Source organism: Pseudorasbora parva, chromosome 20 (genome assembly GCF_024679245.1).
Source record: "Pseudorasbora parva isolate DD20220531a chromosome 20, ASM2467924v1, whole genome shotgun sequence".
Lineage (NCBI taxonomy): Eukaryota > Metazoa > Chordata > Actinopteri > Cypriniformes > Gobionidae > Pseudorasbora > Pseudorasbora parva.
Genome location: NC_090191.1, coordinates 13,690,762 through 13,704,827, shown reverse-complemented (window position 1 = coordinate 13,704,827; position 14,066 = coordinate 13,690,762). Strand labels below are relative to the sequence as shown.

General features: G+C 38.2%; 1 protein-coding gene across 2 annotated transcripts; it reads right to left on the bottom strand.

The window, feature by feature from the left end:
- Positions 1 to 2,881: 2,881 nt before the first annotated feature.
- On the bottom strand, positions 2,882 to 14,052 carry LOC137049699 (uncharacterized). 2 transcript variants are annotated; one of them, XM_067428313.1, is made up of 6 exons: positions 12,875 to 14,052; positions 9,347 to 9,535; positions 7,234 to 7,539; positions 6,797 to 7,117; positions 5,967 to 6,254; positions 2,882 to 5,876 (listed from the first exon to the last, which is right to left on the bottom strand). In XM_067428313.1, the coding sequence occupies exons 2-6, from the start codon at positions 9,447 to 9,449 to the stop codon at positions 5,728 to 5,730; spliced, it is 1,167 nt and encodes a 388-aa protein (XP_067284414.1). In that variant the 5' UTR covers positions 9,450 to 9,535; positions 12,875 to 14,052; the 3' UTR covers positions 2,882 to 5,727. The 2 variants fall into 2 exon arrangements, with proteins under 2 accessions (XP_067284414.1, XP_067284415.1); XM_067428314.1 differs by lacking the exon at positions 12,875 to 14,052 and having other exon boundaries at positions 8,133 to 9,479.
- Between the last annotated feature and the right edge of the window lie 14 nt (positions 14,053 to 14,066).

Genomic DNA, 14,066 nt, shown 5'->3' with positions numbered 1-14,066 from the left:
TAAAGGGTTAGTTTCTCCCAAAATTGTTCACCCTCAAATCATCATGGTGTATATGACGTTCTTCTTTCAGAGGAATAAAATCAAGAGTTATGTTAAAAAATGTCTGGCTCTGTCAAGCTTTATAATGGCAGTGAATGTGTCTGTTTTTGAAGTCCATAAAATGCATCTATCTATCAAATTCCACACGGCTCTGGGGGGTTAATAGGTGATCGGCCGGTAGCTAGATAATTTACTTTATAAAGTTTTAAGTATTGATATTTTTCCATACACAAACCCATCAATTTGCTTCAGAAAGCCTTGATTAACCTACTGGATACATGTGGAGCAGATATATGATGCATAAATACACTTTTATGAACTTCAGAAACAGAGCAACATTCACTGCCATTACAAAGCTTGGATTAGCCAGGAGTTTTGTTAATATAACTCTTTTATCTGAAAGAAGAATATACACCTAGGATGACTTGAGGGTGAGTAAATCATGGGCTAATTTTCATTTTTGGGTGAACTATCCCTTAAGTAACGATTATTTAAAAACAGTTAATTTTTTATTAAATCACAGTTAATAATTATAGTTGCATTTACTGACTTAAAACATAATCCCTTCATTTAAAGGGCATGAGACTGTGATTCCCCCACCCCTGCACTTTGTATACTTCAGTACAACAGATGTGCTGAAGTTTGTTGTAATAGTTTTATTATTTTATATTTGTGCTACAATTGTATTGAACTCTGCTACAAAATTTTCAACCTCTGTAGCATCAATGCTGTGTGTAAGAAAATGTACATAGGCCCTGTTTATAAGTATAGGCATCATGTTCTAAACAAATATAATGAAAACAATCACTGGCATGTATTACACATTACTGCATCATCTCCAGTTGTTTATTTTTCACAAGCTGAGGGAAAGAAGAAAATGGACACTATAAGGACATAAAGCATGTTTATTCATAATACATTTCATACACTATGAAAATACAAAATGCTTTACACAGAAAAGGGGATTTAAAATAATCACAAAATAAGAGCAAGGACAATTAAAACAGTTATAAAAGGAATTACAAGTAAAAGATGATGCATAGATAAACTTCTCATCTGGTAAAATAATTCAGAATAATTTGTTTGTCTCTGGTATTTAATTTATTTCTGCACCTGCTCTTGAACTTCCCCATACTGGTTTTCTCTTTCTCTGTGGATTTCTTTCGGCGCGCCTAATTTTTTTTTTTGGACATCTCCAGCAGATCGATCTTTCACCTAAAATTGTCCAGGGAAGAGCTGGACTATATCAGTCCACGCTCTGATTAATCACCCACACAGTTTCCATTTATCTTCCAGAAACGTATTAACTGTGCTGCATTTACGCAATTTCAATTTCTCTTTTCCAAAACTTCTTAACCACGCTACGTTACCACAGAGCCAGCTCAACCACTGTGGTTTGTCACCCAAAGCAGGCTGGCAGTTGTGCGTAAAGTTGCATTTCACCCGCCTCAAACCAAACTCAGAAAGAGAAACGTTTACATAGGTTTTAGAAATACATGAAGACTAATTGTTATACATGAAGACTAAGTTTGTTTATTCTTTGATAAACGTTTTTCATAAGCTGAACTCAAGATCTAAGACTTTTTCTATGTACACAAAAAAAATTTTTTTCTCAAATATTGTTCATAAATCTGTCTTAACCTGTGTTAAGCCTAGTTCAGACGGCACGATTTTTAAATTCGTCGGGTCACTGCTCTTTTCACACTGCATGACTATCTGGGGTATCATTCAGTCACTGCTGTGTTCACACTGACCGATGGTTTGACGACAGAGGAGTTCACACTGCATGACTGAACAAGAGGAAGAATCGCAGACAACTCTCTCTCTCCTGTGCGCAAACTACGTTTCCCAAACACGTGCGTTAAGTAAACAACGCGAGATCACGTGCGTCAGACCGGAGTTCTCGCGCCAGACTTGGAATTGTTATTAAAAATGATAAACTCCACAAAATTTGCTTTAAATAGTAATGTGCGCTGATTGGTGGAGAAAAAGAAAAAAGATTATGGCGGAAGAAATTATTGGAGAGACAGAGGGAGCCAGGATTGTGTTCTGCAAAGACAGTTTGAGGTAAATAAACAATTTTGTAATGTGCTGCTGCTCTGGCTGGATGTGCAAATGGTTGGCCTTTGTTTCTGTTTGATAGAATTGTAAATGTATCTATTAAAATACTGAAACTCTGCTCTATAACTCCTCCCTGAACCTCCTGCTGCCCTGTATCTCACTCTCTCATTGGCTGTCGGTGTAATTTTCAGTCAGAACGCTGTTCACACAGCAGGAGTTTTGAATTGCCTGTGATCTCGGGCATTTGTCGGCAATTTCACAAAACCTGTCGGCGACTCAAAATCGGGGCAAAAGTCGGGCAGTGTGAACTAGGCTTTAGTGCAGGGCTCTTCGCTAACTTTTTTCTTGAGGAGCACTTGTGCTCCTAATTAAAAAAAATAGGAGCACAGTCAAAAATTTAGGAGCACATTCTAATCCATCAAACACATTCCAATTATAACTTTCCCATTACAGGACGATATTTGTCCTTTAATGTCACGGGTCATTTTTACCATTATAAGAGCAATGTTTTCTAATCTTATTAAATGTATGCATCATCTGTCAATTTCTTAAATTCAACATTATTCTGACATATTATCATTAACTTCTGAGAGTACAGCACTAATACACACACACACACACACACACACACACACACACACACACACACACACACACAATAATAGCAGAACTAGACTTCATACAATCAAACACCTATGCATTTAATGCATTAATGCATGGGTTAATGTTGTATGAATGTTTTACATGTTTTTGAATTTAGAAATATGTACAAATTAAACTTTAAAAGATTAATATTTTAAATAAAAAGCCAATGCAAAGTATAAATATGAAAATAAAACCGCCAGTAGGTGGCGGCAAGTCATTCAGTCAATAGTTCAAAACACAGATTCATTTGAATCGAATCGCTTGGAGATGCGAATCAGTTCTGGTGTGGCTTTGATTTTCACAAATAGACAGTGTTGTGGCTAAAACATTGTTACTCAATATCAACTTGTCTATTAGATTTTTGTACGAGATCAGTATCACACATGCAATCATGCCAATACTCGGAGCTATAGCAAGCCGTAACTTTTGGCGCTCTGGCGCTTCATAAACAGAACCGCATGCCCCTCGCGGAAGAACATTGCAGCCGGCTCTACTTCTCTCTGTTTGTGGTGAGTCCATAGACCGTAAAAAAATACGAGTCACGCAGATATTGTGCTAATCCGCAGCGGGAATAACTTATTTTGTGTGTACAGTGATTTAGAATAAGACAAAAACCCGGTTTGGAAAAAATCTTCATGGTGTACTTGCTCATTATATACATTTAGTTTTTTTTTAAACAGCATGTGTGATAAAGATTAACTCAAGGGCTTTTTAAATGTATTATTAATACATTATTGTTTGATGGCATTTATGCCCCAAGCATCCGCTAATTTCTGAGCTTGTTTATGATAATCCAAATGTGGTATTTCCAGTTCATTTTGATTTGGCTGTAAATCAACAGCGCGAGGCGTCTGGTAAAGTGCGCATGGCTGCGTCGTCACACACGTTTCACTTTGTAAACAATCGTTGTTTGAAGTGTAGTCCGTCGCACACGTTTTTGCACTTCTTCTGCTGACTGAAGGCATGAAAAGCAGTTGATTGAAGTAGGAAACGTAGCCTATCAGTTTCTCAGTGTTGATTCACTCCGTGTTGTAGTTTTTATTACGATTGTATTACACATCCATTCATGAGAATAGATCGGGTCACTCGCACCGGTGCGCCTAAATATTTTTTCACAGTCGCACGCAGTAATGTTTAGGCGTAAATGCGCCCAAAATGGGCGTTATGTAGAGCCCTGTAGTGAGCACTTCTCCATGCCACTCAAACTTGATATCAGATGCATCCCGTTTCCACTGATCATCCTTGAGATGTTTCTACAACTTGATTGGAGTCCACCTGTGGTAAACTCAGTTGATTGACATGATTTGGAAAGGCACACACCTGTCTATATAAGGTCCCACAGTTAACAGTGCATGTCAGAGCAAAAACCAAGCCATGAAGTCCAATAAATTGTCTTTAGATCTCTGGGACAGGATTTTATAGAGGCACAGAACTGGGGAAGAGTCCAGGAACATTTCTGCACCATTGAAGGTCCAAAAGAGCACAGTGGCCTCCATCATTGGTAAATGGAAGAAGTTTGGAACCACCAGGACTCTTCCTAGAGATATCCACTTGGCCAAACTGAGCAATCGGGGGAGGAGGGCCTTTGTCAGAGAAGTGCCTATATACCCGAAGGTCACTCTGACAGAGCTCCATTGTTTCTCTGTGGATAGAGGGGAACCTTCTAGAAGAACAAACATCTCTGCAGCACTCCACCAATCAGGCCTCTATGGTAGAGTGGCCAGACGGAAACCGCTTCTCAGTAAAAGGCCGCAGGGAGTTTGCCAAAAGGCACCTGAAGGACACTCCACCACGAGAAACTAAATTCTCTGGTCTGATGAAACAAATATTGAACAACCAGTGAAGCATGGTGGGGGCAGCATCATGCTGTGGGAATGTTTTTCACCAACAGGAACTGGGATACTAGTCAGGATCGAGAGGAAAAATGAAATCAGCAACGTAAAGAGACATCCTTGAGGAAAACCTGCTCCAAGAATGCTCTGGACCTCAGACTGGGGTGAAAGAAGCCTCTTCCAACAGGACAACAAGCCAAAGCACACAGCCAAGATAACAAAGGAGTGGCTATGGGAAGACTGGTTCATAATTACTTGAATTTATCTACTACCACAGTCCTGAACAAGCCCAACGGCTGAGCGCAGCTGTCTTAAATATGAGTGAATGAGCTCTGACATGTTAACGTTCTAACTTTTTAAGTAAGTCTATAGTTATAGCACCACTTAATGGTAGAGCTGCACGATTAATCATTAAAAGATTGCAAACTCGATTCAAACACCCATTGCGATCTCATTCCTAAACGGCGATGCGTCTGTTTATTAAACCTAAACACTGCTTTTCAACAACACAGTATTACTACTAATATTATTTTTATCACAGAAGTACTGGGGTAAAAGTTTATAGTTCGGATAAAAACACTGATGTCTACGGTAGTGATTCAAATAGAGCAAATCACCTTATGAAATTAACTTGGCGCTTCAAATAATGATTGTATCAATTACATTGTTACACCCGTAGGTGATGACAAGTGACTATTAGAAAATGTATTTGTCATTGAATCATTCATTCAACAAATTTGGTCAAAAACGCTTCATTCAGTAGTGAAGTATTATGAGTCACTGAATCATTCAATCGTTCATTCAGTTTTTAAAAAATAATAATTCAGATTAATGTAAAAAAAAATTAAATAGACTGCAGCAGTCTAGTTAGTATTTTGTTAGAAACTCTAGTAAATTACGTTATAAAAAAATTGTTCAGAATCGTGATCTCTATTTGAAACAAAAAAAATTGTGGTTCTCAATTTATCCAGCTCTATCTTAACAGTAAAGGCAGCAAATGCACATTTTTGCCGAAAAAACAAACAAAAAAACGCAGTCGTAAAAGTATTATTCTTGTTGAGAACCATCAGTATAAACCCATTCAAAAGATGAAAATCCATAAATGAAAAAATGAAAAATTTGACGAAAAAATTTGAAACTGCATTACAATTTAGGTTCTGATGTGGAAATCCTGTTCAGCTCTTCTGGATCTGATGTCATAAACCAGCACTACAATAGCAGCTGCAGCAGCCACACCCACCAGAGCAGTGCAAACCAATCGGATTACAGCTTCAACAGCATCACAACCTCGGAGAGAGTCTAGAGAGTAAAAGCATAAAAAACTGAGATCAGCTCTGTGAAAATATGGTAGCATCACTGCTAACATCACTAATATCAGTGCTTGCGTACCTGAACATGTGTGACAGATTTGACTGATGTCCAGATGTTGAGTCTGCTCAATGAATGAATTGTTCAGCACACATCTGTAGGTGTTTTTATCCTGATATTCCACCTCCAGAGGCAGAGAGAGACTGATGCTGAAATCAGACACATCGATGCTGGAGTGTAAACTGTTTCCTTTGTACCAGGAGAGAGTCCCATGACTCACGTTCAAAACTGAACACAGCAGCACATGTCTGGACACGGATGTTGATGATGATGGACAGTAACAGAAGATGACAGGAACAGGCAGAGGAGCTAGAAAAAAGAATAAAGATAAAACAATGAGTTGTTTTAGTGACACTTCATTTATATGATGAATGAAAATCTTATGGGTTTGGAACGACATTAGGGTGAGTAAATTTTGACAATTTGTTTTTTTGGGTGAACTATCCTTTTAAGTACACTGACCTACTTTTGATTTAGTCTTCCAAAATTTGACAAATTCCGTTACATTCTATAGATTACATTCTATTTTTATGAATGGATTCTGCAATTCTGTCCATGTTTTCTTGAAATCATAGGGCTTTAATTTAATGCCCGGATATTGAATTTAAGATTTTCTGATACAATTTAAGACATGTTAAGGCCTTCAATTGTGGAAGGTCAAATTAAGACCTGCAGAAACATTCAGAGAAACCAAGAGAGCATAAAAAACAGAATTATATATAACCTGGAAATCAATTAGGCGTTTTAATGTTAGGGATCCTTGAGGATGTTATTTTACATTTACATTAGAATATACTTTTTTAGATCCACTTTAAAGCTGTAAGGTAAAATTGACTTATTATTAAACTCACAATAGACTCTGAGAATGAAAACCTTCCTCATACGGTTGGTCAGCAGTTGAAAAAATCCAGTGTGTTCAGTTCTGGTGTGTTTGATGTTCAGAGATCCACTTTGATGATCCACTTGCAGCCTGTCTTTGAATCTCTTATCAAGAACATCATCATATAGAATAATGCTGCCGGCCGTTTTATTGATTTGAGCTAATAAATAGTTTCCAAAATGCCACATAATAAGATCACTATTATTCCCCATTACACTATCAGTCTGTAATTTGATGGAGTCTCCCTCTATCACTGACAGTGACTCTATCTCCTCTTCATCACCAAATACACCTGAAAAACAAACAGAAACAGCGTTTGTCACAGATCAAAACATTCAAATACCTTTATGATGGTGAACAAATACAACATTCAAGAAAATAAAAGAATGAAACTGGTATTTAACTCACCATCGACAGTGACAATGAAAAACCTCTTCATGCGGTTGATCTGTAGTTCGTAACGCCCAGCATGCTCAATTCTGGTGTTTGTGATGGTCAGACATCCAGTTTGATGATCAACCTTCATTCTGCCTCGGAATCTCCCATCATAATCATCATTTACAGTCACACTGCTGTCCGCTACATTGATTTCAGCTATTAAAGTGTTTTCAGGTCCAAACCTCCACACAATCCGGTCGTTATTCCTCATTTCTCGATCAGTGTGTAAAGTGACAGAGTCTCCCTCCGTCACTGACACTGGCTTCATCTCAACGCCTGAAAAACAAACAAACAGAAAGAGTCTTTACAGTGTTTTACTAAAATAAATGGATTGAAGTCTACATTTGAAATAAATAAAACAACAGCAAAGGAATGTAGTGTGGATTAATAATTGTATCTTTGTGGTGATTTTGAATAAATTCACTCATTCACTAAACTGAAGTTCATTTGAGCTCCACACAACATACAAAGAAAACACTTTCCTTGAGCAAATCGGTAAAATAAAAAATAATAATAAAAATAAAAAAAAAACATTTAAAACTCACCAACCAGACACCACGGGCCCAAACACAACCAAACCATGAGCAACATTTTGTTAACGATACGTGCGCTGGTGTTGTAAAATATCTCGGTGTTGATGGATGTGACTTTCTCACCCCATTTCACGGTATCTAAACTAAACTTCACAGCTAACTTCCTATAAAAACCCCTGCTCTGCAAATTTTGCAGTCTCTTATCTTACACATTTGGTTCAAATAATCAGCTCCGTGGGAAAGAAATAAGTTCATGAACAAGATTTGATTGTGTCGGATAAGAGAATCAAAAGGATGCTTCACCCAAAAATGAAAAATAGCCCATGATTTACTCACCCTCAAGTCATCTGTAAATAAGCCCTATTTGGACGGTAATTGTTTCTCATGGGGTCGTAGATATTTTCATCACTGACAGGGCCTAGTCTGTGATTTTATTGCCGGCCGAATCCAGAATGTCAGTGTTTTTCTCCCACCACCCGTGTAAAAATCCCTGTCTGAATTACCTACTGTTTTTTGACAAACACCAAGGTCGTGTGATAATTGAATTGCCATCCGAATCCACATCTCTGAGTTTTCAAGAATGTATACCACTTCAAAATTCACTCTTTATATCCTTTTCCCCACAACAATTTCATTGTTTTGTCGTTAAAGTAGTACATATTTACATAAATTAATAATCATTTGAAGCATATTGTGTATTTTAAACACATCGAAAATCGCATCTAGTTAACTATCTTTCCAGAATAGTGAGCAAGCTGACTATCTAGATAGTGTGGTAAAAGTAGCCATACAATAGGATCATGTATGGCTGAAAACTATTGCCATTTTAGTCTTTAAGCAGACTTATCTTGTTTACATTATGCCTTTATTGTGATCAATGTGATTATAAACAATATGCATTCGTGTTGTGTTGCTATTTTTGCCAGTGATTCTATGATTTTCTGGGACCAGGAAATGACTGAAATGGCTATAATGTTAAAATAACATTTTCCAAAGACGCACAAAAGTATGACAACATACTTTCTGACAACAAAGCACCTGAACACAACAAGCTCATAATCACGACTTCTGAAGTGGGAAGTAGTAAACTTCTGATAGCACGTGAAGGCAGCATAACATACGGCAGCAATTGTATATGTTAAAATAACCAAGTGGAATTATGTTTACCTCATGTAAATAAGAGGCTGTATTCACTTATTTCCACTCATTTCCATGTAGAATAAAATTACATCCTTTATTTTGAGATAAAATACAAGACAGAACACCACTTTAACTGTAATGTGCATCTATATATCTTCCTATTTTACAATAATTAAATAGTAATTAGGTAATTATTTTCGTATTATTAAATTAAATATGCATTTATTCTTGTTATACCAAGCATGACATTTTTTTTTACAGCATACAATCATGTTATTGACAACGTGAACAGCACGTTCCCGCAAGATATAGGATCCACCGTGAATAAATCATCATCCGAATGCACAAGTCTCATCTCTGAGGTGGCATGCAAATTAATTTTTACGGACTACCATGTGAGAAACAATTACCATCTGAATAGGGCTTATTATGTACTTCTTTCAGACGAATAAAATCGGAAAGCTTCCAAGCTTTATAATGGCAGTGAATGGTTGTGTTGCTTTTGAAGTGCATCTATACATCATAAAACTGCTCCACATCCGCAATCATGACGAATCGCCTTCTGTATTCCTCATTTGTAAGTTGCTTTGGATAAGGGTCTGAAAAAAGAATAAATGTAAATGTAAAAACTACTGGGCTGGCATACATAATACAGCCATTTTAGTAATTTCCAAAGATTCATGTGAACTGTTTTTCAGTACATCGTTGTCATGTAAACTTTCCCTGATATACAGATACCCACCCTAAGGTGCCAAAATCAAAAACCACTTGATGATTTAAAGTTCACCACAAGCACACAAATACAAAACACCATGGTGGCACACATGACTCTAAAATAATCTGATAAACATGTATTAAAGGGGGGGTGAAATGCTGTTTCATGCATACTGATCTTTTTACACTGTTAAAGACTTGGAATCCCATACTAAACATAGACAAAGTTTCAAAAGTTAAGGTGGACGTTTGATGGGAGTATTTCTTTGTCAAAAATACTACTTCCGGTTAGTCATAAGTTTCGTCAAGTTTTTTTCGATCATGGGTCCACTTGACGTTAATAGGTCGGAATTTCCTTGTATGGGCCGTACGGACAATTCTACCGGAAGAGCGTGAGAGAGAGAGGGAGAGTGCAAAAGCAACAGGCTACGCCCATCAAAGCGGGGCTCGTAGGCTGCGCTGCACAGGTGATGTGACTTCAAGAAATTAACAATGTCACCAAAAAAGTGCGTTTTTGGTTACCAGACCAAGACAGTCCTGTGCAGATTGCCAAAAAACCCCGCGTTATGTATGTTCTCAGACCGTATGTCTGTTCACTGCATTTCGGTGCCGACTATTTCATAAACAAGGCCCAGCTCGACGCCGGATTTTCCGATCGCCTAATGCTGAAGGATGGAGCAGTCCCAACGATAAAGGTCCCAACGTTAGAACCGCAGGCGGTGAGAAAGACTGCTTCAAATGTCTGTGTTTTTGCCTATGCCCATCAAGTAGCCCAAACATGATCACGTATAGTTAATTGATCAATGGAGCATGCGATGTGTAGTGCGTGTACATTTGTTTAGCTCGCCACTATATGTGTAACTTTATGTTTGTGTATTGTAAAAGCACTCCAAACAACAATACACAAAGAGTGGGGAAATATGTTGAACTAAATAAGCACGCTTCTTCATTCAAATGCGCTACTATTCCGTGTCTTTCTATGTAAACACTAGCCTGCCATGCAAAACCAGTCCGCTTACTACAATTGTCTACACAAACCACGCGTAAACACACACACACACATACACACACACATATACACACGTGCACAACTTGCACTTCCCACATGTACACCTTCAAAGACAAAAATACGACGATATAATTCAAGTATAAATATGTAAATAACACAAGCCGCTAAGCATATTATATAGTTAGTGTATAACTTGTACCACATAGAGACGTCCTGCTCTAGTCGTTTTTGCTGCTGCTCCTGTTCAACTTCAGCCTCTGGGTCTGATTCCGGATGATAGATGTATGGCTGTATCTGATTAAAAGCCATATTTTTATTTTGAATAAAGTTTTTTCCCGCTGTTAGGGATGACACAGCTTTACGACGCACTCAACACAATAACAGCGGCGCGCACACGTCATTATTTAGCTCCGCTCAGAGTCCTGCACGGGTCCATTTTTGGAGACCCGCCCCCGCCCGTACCCGCAAGGTTTAGCACCAGATCCGACCCGTGACCCGTGAAAATTTCAAAATTAAATCCGTACCCGCCCAGACCCGTTAATATTTGGCCCGTTACCCGACCCGTGCCCGCGATAAATCACACACGCTAAAACATTCAAATTAAAATGCTTTATTTTTTCATGCTACACCTCTCTCAACATAAACAGCGTCATGAATGGGCTAATGAAACAGGCAAAAGTGCCTTTAGACTCATTGTCAACAATTTCATATAGCTACTCGCCTCACCATTGCTACTCCTGCAACGCTCGCTCCTTGTGCGCTACGAGAGGCATCAAGTTTCAATGTCGCAGTGGTGGTGACGTGATGGGTCAAATGGTATATCATTGTTGCGTGTATGTGTAATGGTAATTTGGACATAGAAATTGTAATAGCCTACAATATGTTGGATGGGGGAAGAAGGAGGCGGGAACCAGCGAACATTTAAAAGACTTTAACCAAACAAAACGAAAGTAACGTGAGTAGCCCTTCATGGACATCTCCCATGCGCACACGCATAATAAAACATAAACACAACTCAACGTCAAATCCAGGTCTGGTGGTCTCTCGTCCTTATGCTTCCGAGCTCCCTCAGAGAACTCGAGACCGGTGTGGCTCGCAGGTGACGCTCATTCACAATCACGCCCTGGTCTCTCTCTCTCGCTCTCGCGTTCACTTTGCCACAGAAATATTGCACATATTTTTCATCCGCCCATCCGCGCTACTACCCGCCCGCACAGAGTTAATTATCCGCCCGCATCCCCGCCCGTGAATTTTATAAATGTCATAATCCACCCGTTTTAGCCACTTTTATGCGGGTACCCGCGGATATACCGCGGGTAGGCCTACCCGACCCGTTGCAGGACTCTGGCTCCGCTCACACGATACGCCCCCACCCGCTCGGCTTTTTTTGGAAAGACTCGGAACAGCGCATCTTTCTTATATAATTATAAAAAAAATAAAGACTTTTCGGAGATATGTAGGATGCGCTACTCTATAGGTACTCAAGATTGACATGACACTGACTGAGTGTTTCACCCCCCCCTTTAAACAACATAAGATATAACAGAAAACCCAAATGTAGAATAACAAATATGATAACAAAATATGACAAACAAATAGGATAACAAAAGCTAAGAAGAAAGAATGATTTTAATGAAAATATCAAATGTGAAGTTTGTGCTGGGAATTCTAGAAGTGTCAATTTTAGAGGAACAGCAAGAACAGAAAAAAGAGAAGAGATGAGTAGAAGCACAACAACTATAACTGACTTCCAGACACAGCCTTGGATGAAAATGAAGATACTTAAATGAGTATTTAAACTGGGTCATTAATGTAGTAGAAATTTGGAATTATTTTTGAATTTGGTGCCTTCTAGACTAAGAAAAGACAGAAAATGTATTTTTGTCTCATGGGGATGAAAGACAACAATTCCCAGAATGCACTGCTTCGCTTCCCTACAAGGCCATTCTGTTCATTTTCATAAAATCAATTCAGTTAGAGAACAGGCACTACAATTAGAAACTGAACTTGTCTGTTTTATATAAAGTGATTGAGCCGCTGAGCGAGTCACGGCACAAATGCTTCAGGAGTCCGATTACTTTAACCTTGATGAGAGCTGAGGTAAGCATGACTGTGACATACATTCACTGCACGTGTTCAGTCTGGCACGTTTTTAATCCATGCCTTTGGAAGCTTAACTTTCATAGAAATTAATTTGAGAAGTTGAAACACTCACTTTGCTCCGCCGGCCGCTCCGTTTACATGAATGCCTGCAGCTGCGAGCTGAGCTGTGAGTGCGATCTCCCATCTCCCACCGCCCATGTGCGGGTTGAAAACATGTGGAAATAGCTCCCTCTGCTGGCTGTATTCTTTAGCCTCTGGCCAAAAAATCCTCAAAATATTTTTTTCCAGAAATAAAAAGCATAATTCTCTTGTCTCAGGGGGATATGAGGGAGGGAAGCACGATCATTCAAATATACTCCAGGGTTTCAAAAACCGCCCAAAAATGTTGCCTGGTCTGATGAGTCTCAATTTCTGTTGATACTTTCAGATGGTAGAGTCAGAATTTGACGTAAACAGAATGAGAACATGGATCCATCATGCCTTGTTGGTGTAATGGTGTGGGGGATGTTTTCTTGGCACACTTTAGGCCCCTTAGTGCCAATTGGGTGTTGTTTAAATTCCACGTGTTCCTAATAATCCTTTAGGTGATTGTATAACGTTGTTTAAAATTGTTATTTTGAATAAATGTAAAACACAGTAAGACTTGAAGACTTGACTGCTTGTTTATTTTTTGCTTTTGTAATTTTTTTATTGACAATGACACAAATGAAAGAGGGATTTACTTTCTCGACCGGACGAAACGAGAGAATGATTCAGAATAATTTTAATTATTACATTCAGTGTAAGCAGCGATTGACATAATGGAGTGTATCTTTTCTAACAAAGTCACGTTGAGGTTTGCGATGCCTAGCTGTCTCTTTGTCAGGGACATTCGTGGAGAAATCAAATTAGCAACAATATAAACTCACAGAAGAAACATACTGGGGTAAAACTGAGTTGTTGTTTTTAATTATTATTTAATTATATTTTATGATATTGTTAATAACAAGTCGTGTTAGTTAGGGAGCTGTTTTGCAGAACATTATTATAATTGCAAATACATTGCAATAGTGAATTGTGTAGCCTAATTTAATATTAAGTTACTTAAATTTTAAACTCAAACTACTTTTTTTGTTCCATTTCACCAATGATTTCATCAACGAAAATAGTTCCAAAGGAAAGCAACACTCAGCGCGGTGTTTTTTACTGAATGATTCAGCGTTTTGAATTAATCATTTGAATGAATGACTCAATGACTCAGAATGAATTTATTTATACCACCAAAAATCATACATTTGCCTAATTTGATACAAAAAAAGAAAGAG

What these genes read in the sequence shown, in the direction of transcription:
- LOC137049699 (XM_067428313.1), bottom strand. Translation starts at nt 9,449, where the DNA reads ATGCACTTCAAAAGCAACACAACCATTCACTGCCATTATAAAGCTTGG. An exon ending in TAATAAGCCCTATTCAGATG is followed by an intron (nt 7,540 to 9,346) that starts GTAATTGTTTCT and finishes TTTGTTTTTCAG; the next exon opens with GCGTTGAGATGAAGCCAGTG. An exon ending in TTTCATTCTCAGAGTCTATT is followed by an intron (nt 6,255 to 6,796) that starts GTGAGTTTAATA and finishes TCTTTTTTCTAG; the next exon opens with CTCCTCTGCCTGTTCCTGTC.